This window comes from Calliopsis andreniformis, chromosome 2 (assembly GCF_051401765.1).
Source record: "Calliopsis andreniformis isolate RMS-2024a chromosome 2, iyCalAndr_principal, whole genome shotgun sequence".
In the NCBI taxonomy this organism is placed as follows: Eukaryota; Metazoa; Arthropoda; class Insecta; order Hymenoptera; family Andrenidae; genus Calliopsis; species Calliopsis andreniformis.
This window is the reverse complement of record NC_135063.1, coordinates 15,622,869-15,638,974: the sequence shown is the minus strand read 5'-3', so window position 1 is coordinate 15,638,974 and position 16,106 is coordinate 15,622,869. Positions and strand designations below refer to the sequence as shown.

The 16,106-nt window shown below is 39.3% G+C and overlaps 5 protein-coding genes across 5 annotated transcripts; 3 read left to right on the top strand and 2 right to left on the bottom strand.

Moving 5' to 3' along the window:
- The first annotated feature begins 1,108 nt into the window (after window positions 1-1,108).
- Window positions 1,109-6,794, top strand: LOC143188297 (uncharacterized). The gene is made up of 4 exons (XM_076392495.1): window positions 1,109-1,248; window positions 3,485-4,037; window positions 5,794-5,943; window positions 6,038-6,794. The coding sequence occupies exons 2-4, from the start codon at window positions 3,597-3,599 to the stop codon at window positions 6,539-6,541; spliced, it is 1,095 nt and encodes a 364-aa protein (XP_076248610.1). The 5' UTR covers window positions 1,109-1,248; window positions 3,485-3,596; the 3' UTR covers window positions 6,542-6,794.
- On the bottom strand, window positions 6,784-8,101 carry Nf-yb (nuclear factor Y-box B). Its single transcript, XM_076392500.1, has 2 exons — window positions 7,883-8,101; window positions 6,784-7,605 (listed from the first exon to the last, which is right to left on the bottom strand). The coding sequence occupies exons 1-2, from the start codon at window positions 7,995-7,997 to the stop codon at window positions 7,058-7,060; spliced, it is 663 nt and encodes a 220-aa protein (XP_076248615.1). The 5' UTR covers window positions 7,998-8,101; the 3' UTR covers window positions 6,784-7,057.
- Window positions 8,102-8,437: 336 nt separating this feature from the next.
- Coq9 (ubiquinone biosynthesis protein COQ9, mitochondrial) lies at window positions 8,438-13,803 on the top strand. Its single transcript, XM_076392499.1, has 5 exons — window positions 8,438-8,591; window positions 11,086-11,280; window positions 11,437-11,780; window positions 11,866-12,093; window positions 13,684-13,803. Exons 1-5 carry the CDS (start codon window positions 8,543-8,545, stop codon window positions 13,717-13,719), a joined length of 852 nt encoding a protein of 283 aa, XP_076248614.1. The 5' UTR covers window positions 8,438-8,542; the 3' UTR covers window positions 13,720-13,803.
- Window positions 8,654-10,958, top strand: LOC143188294 (glomulin). The gene has a single exon (XM_076392493.1). It carries the CDS (start codon window positions 9,112-9,114, stop codon window positions 10,900-10,902), a length of 1,791 nt encoding a protein of 596 aa, XP_076248608.1. The 5' UTR covers window positions 8,654-9,111; the 3' UTR covers window positions 10,903-10,958.
- A 44-nt stretch (window positions 13,804-13,847) lies between the features above and the next one.
- LOC143188296 (uncharacterized) lies at window positions 13,848-16,082 on the bottom strand. The gene is made up of 3 exons (XM_076392494.1): window positions 15,563-16,082; window positions 14,915-15,510; window positions 13,848-14,840 (listed from the first exon to the last, which is right to left on the bottom strand). Exons 1-3 carry the CDS (start codon window positions 15,869-15,871, stop codon window positions 14,477-14,479), a joined length of 1,269 nt encoding a protein of 422 aa, XP_076248609.1. The 5' UTR covers window positions 15,872-16,082; the 3' UTR covers window positions 13,848-14,476.
- Window positions 16,083-16,106: the final 24 nt, after the last annotated feature.

The following is a 16,106-nucleotide window of genomic DNA, read 5'->3' as shown; positions in this document are numbered from 1 at the left end:
CGATATTGGCAGTGATCGCAGATCGATATTAGCGCTAACAAGAACACTCAAAATGGAATTAAGGTTTAAACAACGAACAATTGTTTTACCGCGGGAAAGAGTTAGTATTATGAAACTGATCGAAACTGATGTTCGATTTTCGATTTTCTTAGCGAGTATCGATCGCAACTATTAATTCCGAGTATCGTAATTGCCGTTACACAGTAGTTACTGTTGGTTTATCAACTAGAAATATTATAATAAAACGAAGATATCTGTAGCTGAAGGTAGCACCAGCTTATTTCTTAAAAAATCGAACTGGTACCACCTAAGGAAGCATTCTCACATACAGGGTGTTTAAAAAAAGAAAATTCCAAGTCGACTTCTTAGAGTCAAGTAAACCATAGATAAAACCCACATTCCTCAAACTCCCACCTCGCTCCTTCCTCAAACTACCTAACAATACAGTCACAATCTCTCGCAAACTAATAGGTCTCGCCTAGCCTCGCACAAAAGGGTCCATAAATCCATACATATCCGTACTTAAAAAAGAAAAAGCGATTTATCAGATTTTGCCATCCTTCTACCCAAGCACCGTGCAGCCCCAATTTAAAATCAGACCTGTTTGTTACAATTGACTCTCACTGTAGATAATCGAGCGGCGCAGCGCGCGTGCGAGGGCGTGCAGGAGGGGGTTGCCAGTCGAGGGGGTAGCCGAGAGCTGGAGGGCAGAGGTAACCGCGCGCGGTCGGTCGCGGTGCTCAGTCGGTGGTTGCTCGGGTGAAACGGGCGCGTCCACGAAGTGCGGGATAACACGATGGAGGCTGTGTCGATCGCTCGGAGCGAGTGATACGCGCCGTGTCCGTGCACGGGGGTGTCGTGTGCCCTGAATTCCGTGTCCCCTTCGCGCCCCCCGGCCCCTCCTGCGTGTCCACACTCCGGTGCTTCTCCGTGTGCGTGCGTGTTACGTCCCTTCCCATGGTGTGACCGTTTTGGGATCTCCCGCTGGCCACAGAGAGGGAAAGGCACCCGCGAGATAGGGGGAGATATAAAGAGAGAGAAAGAGAGAAAGAGAGAAAGAGAGAAAGAGAGGGGAAAAGAAAGGAACAGAGACAGTGCGACGCGCGAGAGACAGAGGGAAAAGGCGCACAACGAGCGAGAAAATGTCGTCCACGTAGTCGGAGGCGAGGGGATCGGAAAGAGGGAAAGAGAGAGGGCGAGAAAGAGGCAGGTCGAACACGGTGCAGTGGTGTTACCCCCGAGTCGTTGGTACGCGCAGCCTTTTGGTGTTGCTGGCTGACTTTTTGATGCCTGCTTTGCTATTGCTGTTGCTGCCGCCGCCGTCGAACCGCCCGCCGACGTTGCTGCAGCAGTTGCTAGCGATGCGAAATGGAGAAAAAGAAAAGAGAGAGACTGATGTGTGTTTGAGAGGGAGGGTGGCAGAGTGTGTGTGTGTGTGTGTGTGAGAGAGAGAGAGAGAGAGAGAGAGAGAGAGAGAGAGCGTGAGAGGGAGAGTGAGAGAGAAAAAGAAAGAAATGTAGCCTTCATTGTTTCGTCGTCGTCGTCATCGTCGTGCTCTGATCGTCGTTGGTCGTCTTATTGTATAAAACCGCTCTGTCGATGCGCGCGTTCTCCCGAAGTGAAAAGAAAGAGGGGAAATGATAAATGTGACATGCCCGTCGGCCACCAGCCAGCCTTTTATTTTTTTACGCGCTTCATTCGCCCTTTCTTTTTAGGACATCAGTAGGTAGACGATCTGTCGTCGAGTCGTGTCCATCGTGGGCTCCAGTCGATCTTTTTTTTATTTTTATTTTATCTGGGTCTTCGCGTTTTACTTGCCAATGCGTAACCTCCTTTTTTATCAGCTTTCTGCACGCACGTATCATTGCATGTCGCTGTGTGCGCGTTGGTGGAAAAGATACGGGGAACTTCTCAGAGCATGTCCAAGCGGCGATAGTCCTGCTGTGGGATGCCCCTTTAGAGAGCAACTGTGCTCCACTCCATTCAGGGGAAAGTTACTTTCAGTGCCAGACCATTGGTTTCTCCAACCCCTTTGCGATTGGGGTAGGCACGGACTGGGAACTTCTCTTAGGCAACGTTCAGTTGCGTAAGAAACGCAGGATTTCTTACGAGACAGTTCTCAGTGCATGCTCCCTCCTCAGAAATTGATACTAACTTTAAACTTCTTCCCCTCGTATCTTTATTCCCTCATAAATAATTGATTCAATTCTGCTGATTCAGTTCGCCGAGTCTCTTTCACCGACCGCACATAACTTGTCTGTTGCTCTTGAAACACGGCCATATACGGTAACCGTTGCTCGCTTGCTTTCTCACAGAATTCATTGTTTTCTTTTGGTACTCTTTTTTTTTGTAACGTCGTGACGGAGAGTACAGCACAACGATATTGAGATTAATGTTACCATATATGGAACATCGTGGTACGATTATAATATGCGTATTTACGTTTCCCGTTTACGTGTCGCTTATGCAAGCACCGACCACTTGCAGTAGAAATGATTGATGAGGGTCAGGCAGGAGGGTAAACGGTAGAGTACTGCGGAAAGGAAAGGCGGCTCGAATGAGACAGAGATTGGTAGCGCAAGGGAATCGAAAACGAACGTGACGATGTGCACGGGAGACGAAAGGCGAGAAAAATGAGATTAAACGATGGGGTTGGAATAGGAAGGGATAACTAGAACGTGTCGCAGCGAAAAACAAAAGGGGGAGAAGGTTTTTCGATTTGTTATACTAGTGTCGAAACTACTTGACCCATTGACGGGTCGAGGAGCAATACAGAAAGGTGTCAATGCGGAGGATCTCTTTCCAATACACGATTCGAAGACTGAAATATCATTGAAGCGCTAAGGATGTTAAAATTTACTAATCAAAAGCTTGTTCTCAATGAACATTCAATCCGAAACATTGACATGAATGAAAACAGACTACTTCTTAAAATTAGGAGTGTTCTATCGTTATCTTTTTCTCTGTAAACAATTAAAACAGCAAAGACAATGCTGTGAACTTGTTTCAAATATTAGCCTTGTACATGGTACTATCTTTTACCTTTTACCTGTGTATATATCGATGTATATAGATGCTTATCTCTATAAATTAGATACACAGACATCTACATCTTTATTTTTCAATCTAAATTTCTGACTGTCCGAAGTAGAAGAGACTGATGCTATGTCAGGCTCATTAGTAACGTCACGTCGTAACGTAATTTCAAGTAAAAGCCAGCTTCTGAAACTACTTCAACTATGAAGAAAACGATGCTAGGCAGACAGTAGGTTCTCGGGTCTCATGTAAAAGTAACAACTCGTAAAGCTAGCGTAGTAACCTTGTATATATTACTGTTACTCCCCCTACCCCTAGCAATCGTACGTAAATTCTGCTGTATATAAAGCTTTGTACGTGCTTTCCGCTCTAAGTATTTAGCCAAGTAGAGTTAGAATGACGGCCGCCGATAGCGGGCGGATATCCGTCACGTTTCTTGCCTTTACAGAGGAAAAAAAGACAGGAAGACGATGCGAAGGGAGCTAAGCTCATAACAGAGAGAACGCCTGGCCCGAAGGCGTTAAACCGGGAAGTGGTGCATACACACGGGTCGCGGAGCGATGTACGCAGCTGCGGGTGGCGCCAGTATAGCGAACAGGAGGAAGCAAAAACGGTTGCAGCTTAACAAACGCGTCGGCGAGGGCACGGTCCCGCCACGTTTGAAGACAGTTCCAGCTTCTCAGCACCACTACCACCACCAACACCAACACCACCACCACCACCCGAGCAAGTTCGCCCGTCCGCACGTTGTTCCACAATCTTCCACACCACAGCCACAACCACCGTCATCTGCATTTCACCCGAGCATCGATCGACGGCGTCATGTCGAGAAGTGTCAGCAGGTCGCACCCGTCTCTCCGATCCAATTCCCGATATCACCGCCGCCGCTGTCCCTCGAATCACCGAGCTCGGTCACCTACGCCGCCAAGTCCAACAATTTCCCATTCCCACCCCCATCGATCCTTGATCTCCGAGTCTCGCCATCTTCTTCGGATCTACAGGTGGGTGGATTTGTTCAAGCGGTAAACTTAATTTGCTCTAGGGTCGTCTCCACTATCTTTTATCTATACATATATATAACACGTATATATATATATATATTATAGATAGCTCTTGTTTCTCTCTTCTTTCTCTATCACGTTAGTTGCTCTTGCCTAGGTCTCTTTTACCCTTATTCACACGTATTACTCGCAGTCCTTGTTCGAGTTTTTTGATTAATCCTCGTTGCACTCTGCACCTTCTTTCGCTGGCATATACACACCGTTTACTTACATTAGGAACACACCATCGATTGGCTGTCTGGTGGCGTATGTAAACCCGCGATAACACACATCCTGAAACAGCCCCAGGTTCGTCAGCTGTTTATCCATAAATTGTAACTTTTTTTTAGTTATTTAATATGTCACTACTGGTTCCTACCAGCGGATACGACCGTCAACTAACGCTGGAGGCAGACAGTGCGATGTTAGGAGTAAGTTGTAGTGCCTGGTACCGAGCAGGAGATCTTTGAGGTGGAACTGGTGTGGTTTTTTTGATTACTTTTGTTCCGGGGGCAGAGAAGGGAAACGGCAACTTTACACTGTACGGTGAATAAAAAGAGAAAAGTGGAAAGGAGAGATAAGGAGGAGGAGGAGGAGGACGGTCGAGATCTTAATGATCGATAAAACAGGCAAATGAATGAGCGGAATGCAGGCTGCTTTATTAATTAGAAGGGAGAAGCAACGGTTACGGGGGGGTAAGGTGGTGAACTTTAGGGAATTACCCTCCAACTTGGCCACCAGACTTATTCCGCCGCTTCCACGATATCCCCCACGATCTTACGTTTACGGGGTAAGTATCAAATCATTCCAAATACCCTCTATCGTCGACGATAAGCTATTGGCACCGATGGGTAATTCTTATTCTTCCCTAGCTGATTACTTTTTGCATCGACCTTACGTATCTCTTCCCGAGAACAAAAAATTCATAACGTAGTGTGGTGTTCTTCTTGGTGTTGTCCAGTTTTACTTTATCTTATCATGAGACACGTCCATGCTTTTATATCATACATTAAACGTTTCTTTTTTATATTCAGAAAAAATGACTAATGGCTTGTCTAGAATCAAGTCGAAGGAAATATGTCAAACGATTGCCCGAGTTTTTCATTCTAGAAGTGCACTTTAATCCAATGTGATCCATCCAGTTAAACATAGTATTAGAGAAATAAATATCATGTACGCAATATAGTCCTTTACGTTCAAATATTATTCAACTGTTCCCGACTATATCTAATCAATTCTTCATTGTCAATCAGATTGCAATGATTACAGTGTACTTGTGTAAACAATTTCTGCAGTACATGTACGTATAAACGTTTATACATGTTATAATTGGTTTCATGTATAAAAGTTTTTCTGTGTTATACCTTAGTACATGCATGCATGTTTTTTATATTATCATTTATGTGCTGAGTAACGAGGAGAGAAAATATCACTTGACAATTAATTCTAACGAATAGCAAAGAAATTATAGCAGATGTATCAAATGATAGAGAAAGATGCAAAGTACATTATCATACTTCCCCTTTATGTTTTATATTTCTTTCTACCCCACTCAAATAATATTTCTATTCAAATGCAAAGAAGATTCAAAGAGTACTTAATATATGTAGATTCATATATTATTAGCACCCTGGATAGATATTAAAACAATGACGATAACATTACAGTTACCACAAGCGTTAGAAAACAGTAATATCTGAACGTGGAATAATTTCAGTGTGGTGGAGGACCCGGCAAAGCAGCATGGCAAGGATGCAGCAGACCTTCTCCCCTTCCTTTGTCTCCCATGTCGCCTCACGGATGCCGAGGGGATGGTTACAAGACAAAGCAATGCGAAGCTCATCGACGATGGATGAAAAGGAACAGGGTAAAGAAACCCCTATGGATACGACATAAACCCCCTCCTCCTTCGAATATACGAATTGAAATGAAAGAAAATATTAAGGATGAACCGTTTTCAGATAAGAGACGCAAGCTACTGTTACGGAAGCAGCGAAGATGACGAAGAAGATGGAAGCAGTACTGCTAACCGACGTAGAGGAGAAGTTAGCGCGGCAGTGAACACTGTACTTTATGCGGGGCTTGGGACTACAGCGCTCGGATTGGTCATCTCGTTTGTCGGCACTGGAGAGAAAGGATTCCTCAGTCCGGAATTGAGGCTGGTGGGTCCTTCGCTACTGTGCGCCGGTTTACTGTGTTGCCTCTTTCGGGTGCTGCTCTGCCTCTGTTCATGCCGTTGCGGTCAATGTCGCTGGCGGTTCTGCCACGTATCCTCCGAGAAGAAAGAGAAAGTGAGGAAAACGGAAGCTCGTCCGGCTGGACCATTGCCTACCGCCTCGCTACTGTCACCAGCGCAACAACAGCAACAGCAACAACAGCAATCGGCCGCGTCATCGAGTGGCCCAGGATCATCGTCAACAAAAGCACACGAGCTATTGCTCTCTCCTGCCCAATTACCAGAGTGAAAACACCACAATTACGAACGTTTTCTACGAAGATCAATACGCCGATTAACTGCCGGTTCTTGTCCAAAATAGAAATATATCTTATCTCCATTCGACCTGAACCGTTTCTCGCAAAACAAATCACAGCCTATGATTCTAGTTCAAATGCGAATTCTAGTGCTTACAAAATAATAGAGAAATAAACAATCGGCTACGTTTTTCTACCCCTATCGTGTTTGAAACAAGTAAAAAGTAATTATCAATGAGCCTTCAACTGCTTCCTGCTTTATTTCCTTCCACGTTTCTCATTTTCTTTACAAGGATTATCAGAGCTTAATTTATCTCCTTTTCAAGGATCATAAAACACTTTTGCACTATTCTTACAATACAAGATCAGCTTACCATTGGAACTGATATTACAGTCTTTTACAAAACACAATCTTGCGTGGGATACACGCGACAGTCATTAAATAGCTGTTTCATAAACCTCGTTTCACATCAAATAAATTATGTTAACGTCACTTTAACCTCCAGCAATCAGGAAAGCTGAAACTGCATTTGATCAGTGGACGTGTAACTGTATATGACCGGTGTGTCTGAGGTGGTAGCACTGGATGCAGTTGCAGCAATAGCAAACAGCTGATCCTCGTATATAGTTCCTTGTGGTTCAGCTTTCCCATTGCCAGCTGTTGCACCAGTACCAGGAGGATTGTCCCCTTTAGTGGCTTCTCGATACTTTTGCAAATATACCTTCAAAGGCTCCACATAATTGTCAAAACCAAGAGTTGTCATGGCAAATAGAATGTCTTCACCATTAATAGTTTTGCGTTTTTCCATGTGACACCGGTCGCTTGCCTCTGACGTGATAAACGATATGAATTCAGAGACACATTCTTGAACACACTCCCGCGCATCTTTAGCTATTTTCCCAGCTTCTGGTATAGCCCTTTTCATGATCTTAGCAACATTTGCTATTGGTAGAAACCGATCCTGCTCACGGAGAGGCCCACTACTACTGCCACCTCCAGCACCTTGTAGCGGATCACTTGCTCCATGATTTGAATCATCTGTGTTCTCTGGATCATCTATAAAAGTTGATTGCCCTATAGCTATTTACTAACTTTCATATAATTAACCCTTAATTTCTACTAATTCAACTTGATGCTGATGAACTACCAGGCAAAAAAATCGAAGCATAGGAGAATAAATTTGTATTCTTCTACAGAATTATTCCATTGAATAAATTCACTTCTACTTCAGAATTGTTCAAAAGAAAATAATACACGATTTTCTTTTACTACAACGGCCAGTTATTTAGTTGTAATTTAAGAAGAAGATAGGTTCAAAATAATGATAACCTACCCTCCATATCGTCTGATTGTACACTTATGTACGATGCAGAAACACCACCCCCGCCGAGGAAGGCAGTAGGACCCAAGGGTCCTCCGTCATCACCACTTTCACCACTGTTTTCCATTTCCAGTTTGGCCTACACTAAATACACCCACCCGAGTATTTAAATTTCCCTTAACCTGTTCACTGCTTTGTTTTCACGATACTTATTGGCATTTTTCACCACGAACAAATTCGTAAGTAGACGTGACATCGAGACATTTATTCGAACCTTGCAATCACTAGTGCCCCCAGATGGCCCTCACGAGAAATAAAACTAACCTCAAACCAGAGAATATATAAGATAAGAGGCGAAACTATCCAGGTAATTTAAAGGTCCATTTGGCAATAATAGATGAACTTTGAGACTTTGGTAATGATTAGCAACTCAAAGAATAGCTTTTTTCCCTTCCTTTCTATTCTTATAAAAACAAATCCCTACCTTTTATGCTTTCTCTCCCTTAAAAGAGGCAAATAAAAAGAGAATTATTAAAGCAAGGTCATAAGTTCCTGAGCAATTAAAGCTCTATCCATAAAGCTCACCTATAAACGAATCTTACAAGTGGAATAATAATAATCGCGATTTCATCGTGTGCGCATAAATGTGCGACAAGTAGTTTATTTGAAACTATGGCTATGCCAAGTATTTTATTTGTGCGAAAGGGTCTCTCTTTAAACGGTAAGCTAGCATTCTTTACTGATAATACATGTAAATCGCGAATCATGCATACATCATTTTGATCCTGCTGTTTTTATCGATGAAATTTGCGAATTAATTATGGGACTCAAAAGAAAAACGTAACGAGTTTGCAAAATACGTGAGACGATTGCGTTTATTTGTGCAATTTTAACAATATACGCTTTATATTGACAGACGTATACAACATATTGTTTGTACTGTACAATATCACGAGGGAAACGTAATCTGTAAATTTTGGCAGCTTCTTAATCTCTGTTTTGTCTTGTCATGTTTGTTTAAATATCAGACTATTAGAATTTGTATATTCGTTAATTTGTAGAAGAAAAGAAATTTACTAATTCAAGAAGTAAAACAGTGAGAATTGACGATGATATTACGGAGGTAACATCAAATACACCGGGTGAACACAGGTTATATTACTTATACCTTCTGATGACTGTGAAGAAAAATTGATGACCCTAATTCATGGTGTTGATGTAATGAATTATATGACTGGAAAATGTCACAGTCCCAGGAAGAGGTATCAAAAAATTTTATCACTGAATTCAGTGATTATTTAAGAGAAAATAAGTTGAAAGAGGCTTTAGCTATTTTCGAAGGCAGTGACTATGAAACTAACATTGAGCTATCATGGGATATTATACATATTACATCAACTCATCTCACTAATGAAAATGCAGAATGCAATAAAGAATTAATTGAATGTTGTACAATAATATTAAATGCTATAGCAGAAAAATGTAATCCCTCAGAAATAATAATAGTGTACTTGGAACAAGTGGAAGACACGGTAGCTGATATCAAATTTTGTACCCTTTTAAAAGTAGTTGGGAAGTGTCTTTCTAGAATGCCTGATAAAACTAAAGCAATAGAATGGTGTATTAGTACAATAAGATCTTATGTAGAAGGTTTACCACTACCGGAAAAGGAATCTGAGAATAATGAAACCATTATAAATAAGATTCAAAATATTTATGGTACAATCCTATTATTTTTGGAAGTATTGGTAGATGAAGCAGCATTAGAAAATGATAAAATGGAAAAAGAAGCCATGTTAAGGGATTATCTTCTGAGTGGTCTCATTTTTTTATTGGGAAGACCATTGTGTTACCTCCAAGAAAAAGATATAGAATTGCATTTAAGTCAACCATTACCAGAAAAAATTATAATGTCTGTGAATCGTATGATTGGTGATCTTTTATGGTTTTTAAACTTTGTGACTAGAAGAAGCAGAAAGATGTATTCCAAAAAGAAGACTATAGATGAAGAAAGCTCTAATCTTAAACTGACACTTTTTGAGTTAAATGAAAATGTGCCAGATTTGGCATATGCTAATTTTTATTTTTATATTATAACAGAATTGCATTTATGGGAGAAAGTACCACAGGTATATGATTTACATTACATTTTCCAAGCATGTGTATATCTTATTATTAAAATGCTTCAAGAACAAAAGAATATTGTTATTGCAAAGGGTTTAATTCTTATGGATCACCTTTTAAAAAGACTGACAAAGCGTTCTCTGACATCAGAATTACTAGAATTGAATATTTATACAGATTTAATTGATATACTCATTAAAGTAATGATTTATTGTGATAGTGATAAAGAAAGGAAGAAAGCTCTGAATGTATTTCAAGAATACATAGAAATGTTTGACATGCAATCTAGATATCTCATAGTTCTGCATTTGTATCAAACTAGTGAACACTCAGGATTACTTAGCTTCACTACAGGAATATTTAAAGCTTCTATAATTGAATGTCTTCAAGCAACACCTTCTATTCCCTACTTTCTTGGTAATAATCTAGAATCTTTATTGAACCTGGCTTGCAAGTTACCACATGGCAGTGCATCAGATTTAGTGGAGTTATCAGATGAAATAATCACTAGTTTAAATCTGTTAAGATTTCTATTCCTCAGAGACAAGTGTAATGAAACTGGGGTGTGGAATCTAGTAAATAAACTTGAAAATAATTATCTAAAGCCATTAAGGGAGGGGATAAATTTGTGTAAAGCACATTGGAAAGTAAAGATAAAGGACTTAGAGTATCAAAAGAAAACTCAGAAAATAAGTGATAATACAGAATTAGAAAAAATTAATGCTGAGATAACACTAACTGTTGGTGGACAGACATTACCGGCAATGCCAGTTCCAGAAAAAATTTCATTCTGTTATCAGGCACTGAATGGGCTCGATGTGATGGAAAGCATATTAATTAGAGTTAATGAATGTATTGCTAGTAATCCATTGAAACAATATAATAATAATACTGTAATTTTGAAATAATTGTATGTTTATACAATGTATATTATTTGCAGTTAAATAAAATCATTTCTCATTTATATTTTATTTATTATGATCATACCTATCAATATTATTTTGTAAAAATACCAATAAACTCATCTAAAAACACGAACTTTGCTCTAAGGAGAAAAAGTGGACTTCAAGATGAATTTTCAATTGTTATAGGTATAAGAAGCTTATGGACTTGTAGAGTATTGCTCACAAATCAGAGTGAGAATGCTACCACACAGCAGCAGTCAAATCAAGAACAGAGTAAAGAAAGTGATGAGGAATATGAGAAAAATATCAAGGCAAAAATTCTTACAGCATCCTTGAAATTTGTTAATGATTTGGGATGGAACCAGCAAGCCATCAGTGCTGGTAATTTGTAATAATTTTTCACTTAAGTAGATAAATCAAGAGTCACTTTTTACTAAAATGGACAAAAAAATGTTTCACTTCATAGCATCATTCCATATTTTTAGCCAGATTTCAGATTGTAAATAAATATATTTCATGAAAAGTTATGTACTAAAGGTGCAGAGTCTATTGGATATCCTGGTGTAATTCATGGATTGTTCCCCAATCGGGGAGCAGACTTGGTTCAGCACTTCTATCTGACTTGCAATTGCGAATTAAATAAAATTCTGAAGGAACAAGCTTGTAAAAGCAAGGAAAGTACAGACAATGAAAAAGTCACAATGGAATCGCACGTACGCTACGCTGTGGAAACAAGACTTAGAATGGTGATTCCATACAAAAGAAAGTGGCCTGAAGCTTTAGCCCTCATGGCACTTCCACCCAATGCACCAAAGGCGCTAGCTAATTTACTCACTCTAGTAGATGATATTTGCTATCATGCTGGTGATAGATCGGTTGATGTAAGGACAATGGATGTGACATAATACAAGCTGAACTTTCATATGCAATTCGAAATATAATCTGTATCTAAATCTTTTTAATTAGTTCAACTGGTATACTAGAAGATTAGTATTAGCAGGCATTTACAAAACTACAGAGCTATATATGCTACAAGATAATAGTGAAGATCATAAACAAACGTGGAAGTTCCTAGAAAGACGAATACAGGATGCAACACAAATTCATTCAGTTCTAACAACAACTTCAGATATGGCTTTACCGGAACAGGCTGTGAATCGTGCTACTGAAGTAGCTAGTGCTGTTTTTGGTACAGTAAGTATTTTAGGTTTTAGAAGAAGCACTAATTTTGGACCAAAAATTTACTATGTTTGAGCTGCTGCAACTTTGCGAAAAAAAATCGTACAACAGTCAGCCTGGTCTCATTTTAAAGTGTAAAGCCTCTACTTAAACACCCCTGAATTAAATTTTCCCAACAAAAATTCTGTACTAGGCTACAGACCGCGAAAGATAAGGTTGTTTTTCCCAAAATATTTCCCGAATTCAATCGAATCTCTGAAACGGGATAAATTTTTTCCACGTTTTATTTTACAGTAGATTTCAAGGTTGAACCCTCCCCTTTCGATTGAGACCTTAACGAATGCATTACGATTTTTTTTCGCTGAGTTATAGTACTTTGAATGAAGTCATAACCACAATATACTTCGAATGAAGCGGTGATTTCGAGCCCAGTGGCTCATTTTTCATTCAAACTGCGATAACTCGGCCAAAAAAAATCATAGGTCACTCGCTAAGGTCTCGTTCAAAAGAGGAGGCTTCAAACTTGAGATCTACTATAAAATGAACCGCGAAAAAAATTTATCCTGCTCAGGAGAGTCGACAAAACTCGGAAAATATTTTAGGGAAAACAACCATCTGTTTGGTGATCTGTAACCAAGTAAGAAAATTTTTCTGAGAAAATTCAACTCAGGGATTGAAAAGTAGAGGCTTTGCCCTTTAAAATGAGACCAAGCTCATCTCCCTACGATTTTTTTTGATGGAGATACAGCAGCTCAAAAATTGGCTACTTTTTCGGGCTGCAGATCACTGCATGATTCGGAGGCTGGCGGCTCACTTTTCACTCAGACCGCGATAACTCAGCGAAAAAAAATCGCAAAGAACTCGCCAAGGTCTCATTCGAGAGAGGAGGGTTCCAGCTTTAATATATATACAAAAATTGTCGCGAAAAAAATTTATTAAGTTCCTGAGAGTAGTCCGAAGTTGGAAAATATTTAGAGAAGAACCACCCTTTCTTTCTCAGCGTGTCGTGGAGCGGAGAATTTTTTTCGGCCAAGTTCAATTCAGGGATGTAAAAGTAGAGGCTTTGCCCTTTAAAATGAGACCAAGCTCATCTCCCTCCGATTTTTTTTGATGGAGATACAGCAGCTCAAAAATTGGCTACTTTTTCGGGCTGCAGATCACTGCATGATTCGGAGGCTGGCGGCTCACTTTTCACTCAGACCGCGATAACTCAGCGAAAAAAAATCGCAAAGAACTCGCCAAGGTCTCATTCGAGAGAGGAGGGTTCCAGCTTTAATATATATACAAAAATTGTCGCGAAAAAAATTTATTAAGTTCCTGAAAGTAGTCCGAAGTTGGAAAATATTTAGAGAAGAACCACCCTTTCTTTCTCGGCGTGTCGTGGAGCGGAGAATTTTTTTCGACCAAGTTCAACTCAGGGATTGAAAAGTAGAGGCTTTGCCCTATAAAATGAGACCAGGCTCATCTTCCTGCGATTTTTTTTCACAAAGTTACAGCTGCTCAAATGTCGAGAATTTTTCGGCTTAAAATTAGTGGTACTGTAGTCTTGTTACAAAGTGCATATGTATGTATTTAATGATTTAATAATGATTAATATGTTTCCAGGCACGTAACATACTTGGATTGAATTGGAATAAATAAACCAAACATGTAATAGAAAAAATAAATTATAGACCATTTATAGAAAAAATGCAATTAAAGTACTTTTGCCTCAATCTAACGACACACGATGTTTCAAAGTTTAGAAGAAAAAACAATTTTATGCCGAATTAGCGATCATGGCTAATTTATTTTATTGTTATACTTTAACAGTATCTGTACATTTGCCGTCGAATTCAATAAATCTGAACTATTTTCGTGCAAGATATAAAGATATAAATTGTGAGAAACAAATTTAACAGTATGTAACAATTACCCTGCATTATTGTCACGATATAATCTTCTCTTTATACAAAATTACGTCATCTCTTCATCGAATAAGAAGAGCTCGCTTTCCGACCTTAATATTCAATTGAGCAGGAGATTATTTTGTTATAAAAAATATGTTTACACAGCCAAATACCTCACAAATTGATCAATTATGTTAAAAAATGTAATGTATTCTATAATGAATTATTTATGCAAGGTATGAAATTACCTACCCTATTATTCACGTGAGCCTCATTATTAATATCAACAACATTAATATATCAATCCATTTTTGTAAAATGAAAATATCTCTTAGATCTAACAATGAGCACTATTTCTTAGAAAATGCTCATATCTTATTTATAGAAAAACCATTTTTCTACAATACAAATGTTTCAATTTCTTTGAATGCATATAATTCATAGTACTTGAAGTAATATGCTTCGTATTATTACAAATATTTCATGAAAGATCATGTTTTTACTTCATATTAATAATGAGCTTCCTCTATGTAGCCTTTGATAGTTTTCGGTAAAGGCAATTTATGAATATTATCTAATCTAGTATTTTGACGTATGACAAACCTACAGAGATACTGTAAACTTCGAACTTGAGTAAATCTGCTCACTGGTTTCGTTAATCTGACTGGAAAAGAAGGTTGGCCAGGGTACCTGGGCCGTGAATAGCAAAACACAGCTGATTGGCTAAAATTCATCGAGTAATCGATTAGATCTGCTACTGAACTGAATCCTTCGTTCTCATTTTGGTTGCACAAAGAAAATAAACCACCGCTATGTTCCATACGAGCATGGAGTAATTTGCCAGATGATTTAAAACTGAGTGTCAGGACATATCTACACCAAAAGTAATATTCAAGTTTGTTATGTTGTACACTTAATAATTATTATTCTTTTCTATGAAAACATACCTAGCATCTGAAGAATCCCTAACTAAGAATGCACCATCTGGTTCAGATATTAATTTGGCATCAGCTTCATTTCCTGATATTGGTCCCCAATACCATCCATAATTGCTTAATTTAAGCAGCTCCTCTGTAAGGCTTGCCTTTACTTTATTGTCATTGTTTATTGCTTCATTATTTTCTACATTTCCTTGGATATTTTCAATATGATGATTCCTTTCTCTACTTTCTACTCTGACATCATGACCAAGTTGCGGATTATTAAAGCTTGACTGATATGTGTTCGGGATATTTTCAAAATTGTTCTCTCTATAACTCTCTTCAATGCTGAGATTACTAACTCTTTCTGTTGTTTTTCCTGAATAATCCTCCAATATGGACTCTTGATTCTCTAATACATAGTCACTTTGTGAAAATACCTCCTCTGCAGTTGCTTTAACAGGAGTTTCATTGCCACTCAAATCTATCGAAGTTTCCGTAGCACCTTCATAACTAGACTCCAATGCATTATTGTCTTCCACACAAGTTACAGATTTATCGTTATGGAGTACAGATGAGTCACAGTTTGTATCATCCTGTGAGCTGGATTCTTGAGCCTCTGTCTGCAAAGTTTTCTCTTAAATGCAAGCTATCACCAATATCTTGTGTACTTACCCTCCGCTTCGATTTGCGTATTGCCAGCTTTCTGATTTGCATGTGCTTCTTAATATTCTTAAAAAAGTTGAAAGACGTTTTCGTGGGAAGGGTGTTATTAGTTTTGCAATCGACGATTCTAAGTTTCACTAAGTCCTCCCTCCTCTGTTGATTTTCTTCTTTTCTCACCGCATTCTCGCGCCGTGAATCACCCCTTCGGAAAAAATCGAACGTTCTCGCGCTCAATCTTCGCGGTTTCGAATCCTGTTTCGGTTTTTTCTCCGCACCAGGAGGTGCAGCGACAACCAGCTCCTCCGTCTGACTTATCATATTCAAATGTTGTGCGTCCCTTCGACCGACACCAAATCGGAGTAGAAGACCGCTTCCACTATCTTATCAGCAATTATTTCATACGCCATCTACACCTCATCCAAACTTTTCATCGCGAATCTTACTTTTTTCACACGTTCGAACGTTTTCATCGCGGTTCATCGCTTTGCAATTGTCCACTCGATTCACTATCGCACTGCTTCCGAGTATAAACAGTAGAAATGTGGAAAATGTT

What these genes read in the sequence shown, in the direction of transcription:
- LOC143188294 (XM_076392493.1), top strand. Translation starts at nt 9,112, where the DNA reads ATGTCACAGTCCCAGGAAGAGGTATCAAAAAATTTTATCACTGAATTC.
- Nf-yb (XM_076392500.1), bottom strand. Translation starts at nt 7,997, where the DNA reads ATGGAAAACAGTGGTGAAAGTGGTGATGACGGAGGACCCTTGGGTCCT. An exon ending in ACAATCAGACGATATGGAGG is followed by an intron (nt 7,606 to 7,882) that starts GTAGGTTATCAT and finishes CAACTTTTATAG; the next exon opens with ATGATCCAGAGAACACAGAT.
- LOC143188297 (XM_076392495.1), top strand. Translation starts at nt 3,597, where the DNA reads ATGTACGCAGCTGCGGGTGGCGCCAGTATAGCGAACAGGAGGAAGCAA. An exon ending in CATCTTCTTCGGATCTACAG is followed by an intron (nt 4,038 to 5,793) that starts GTGGGTGGATTT and finishes GAATAATTTCAG; the next exon opens with TGTGGTGGAGGACCCGGCAA. An exon ending in GATGGATGAAAAGGAACAGG is followed by an intron (nt 5,944 to 6,037) that starts GTAAAGAAACCC and finishes AACCGTTTTCAG; the next exon opens with ATAAGAGACGCAAGCTACTG.
- Coq9 (XM_076392499.1), top strand. Translation starts at nt 8,543, where the DNA reads ATGGCTATGCCAAGTATTTTATTTGTGCGAAAGGGTCTCTCTTTAAAC. An exon ending in CCAGCAAGCCATCAGTGCTG is followed by an intron (nt 11,281 to 11,436) that starts GTAATTTGTAAT and finishes TATGTACTAAAG; the next exon opens with GTGCAGAGTCTATTGGATAT. An exon ending in CTGGTGATAGATCGGTTGAT is followed by an intron (nt 11,781 to 11,865) that starts GTAAGGACAATG and finishes CTTTTTAATTAG; the next exon opens with TTCAACTGGTATACTAGAAG.
- LOC143188296 (XM_076392494.1), bottom strand. Translation starts at nt 15,871, where the DNA reads ATGATAAGTCAGACGGAGGAGCTGGTTGTCGCTGCACCTCCTGGTGCG. An exon ending in TACGCAAATCGAAGCGGAGG is followed by an intron (nt 15,511 to 15,562) that starts GTAAGTACACAA and finishes AAAACTTTGCAG; the next exon opens with ACAGAGGCTCAAGAATCCAG. An exon ending in AGGGATTCTTCAGATGCTAG is followed by an intron (nt 14,841 to 14,914) that starts GTATGTTTTCAT and finishes CTTTTGGTGTAG; the next exon opens with ATATGTCCTGACACTCAGTT.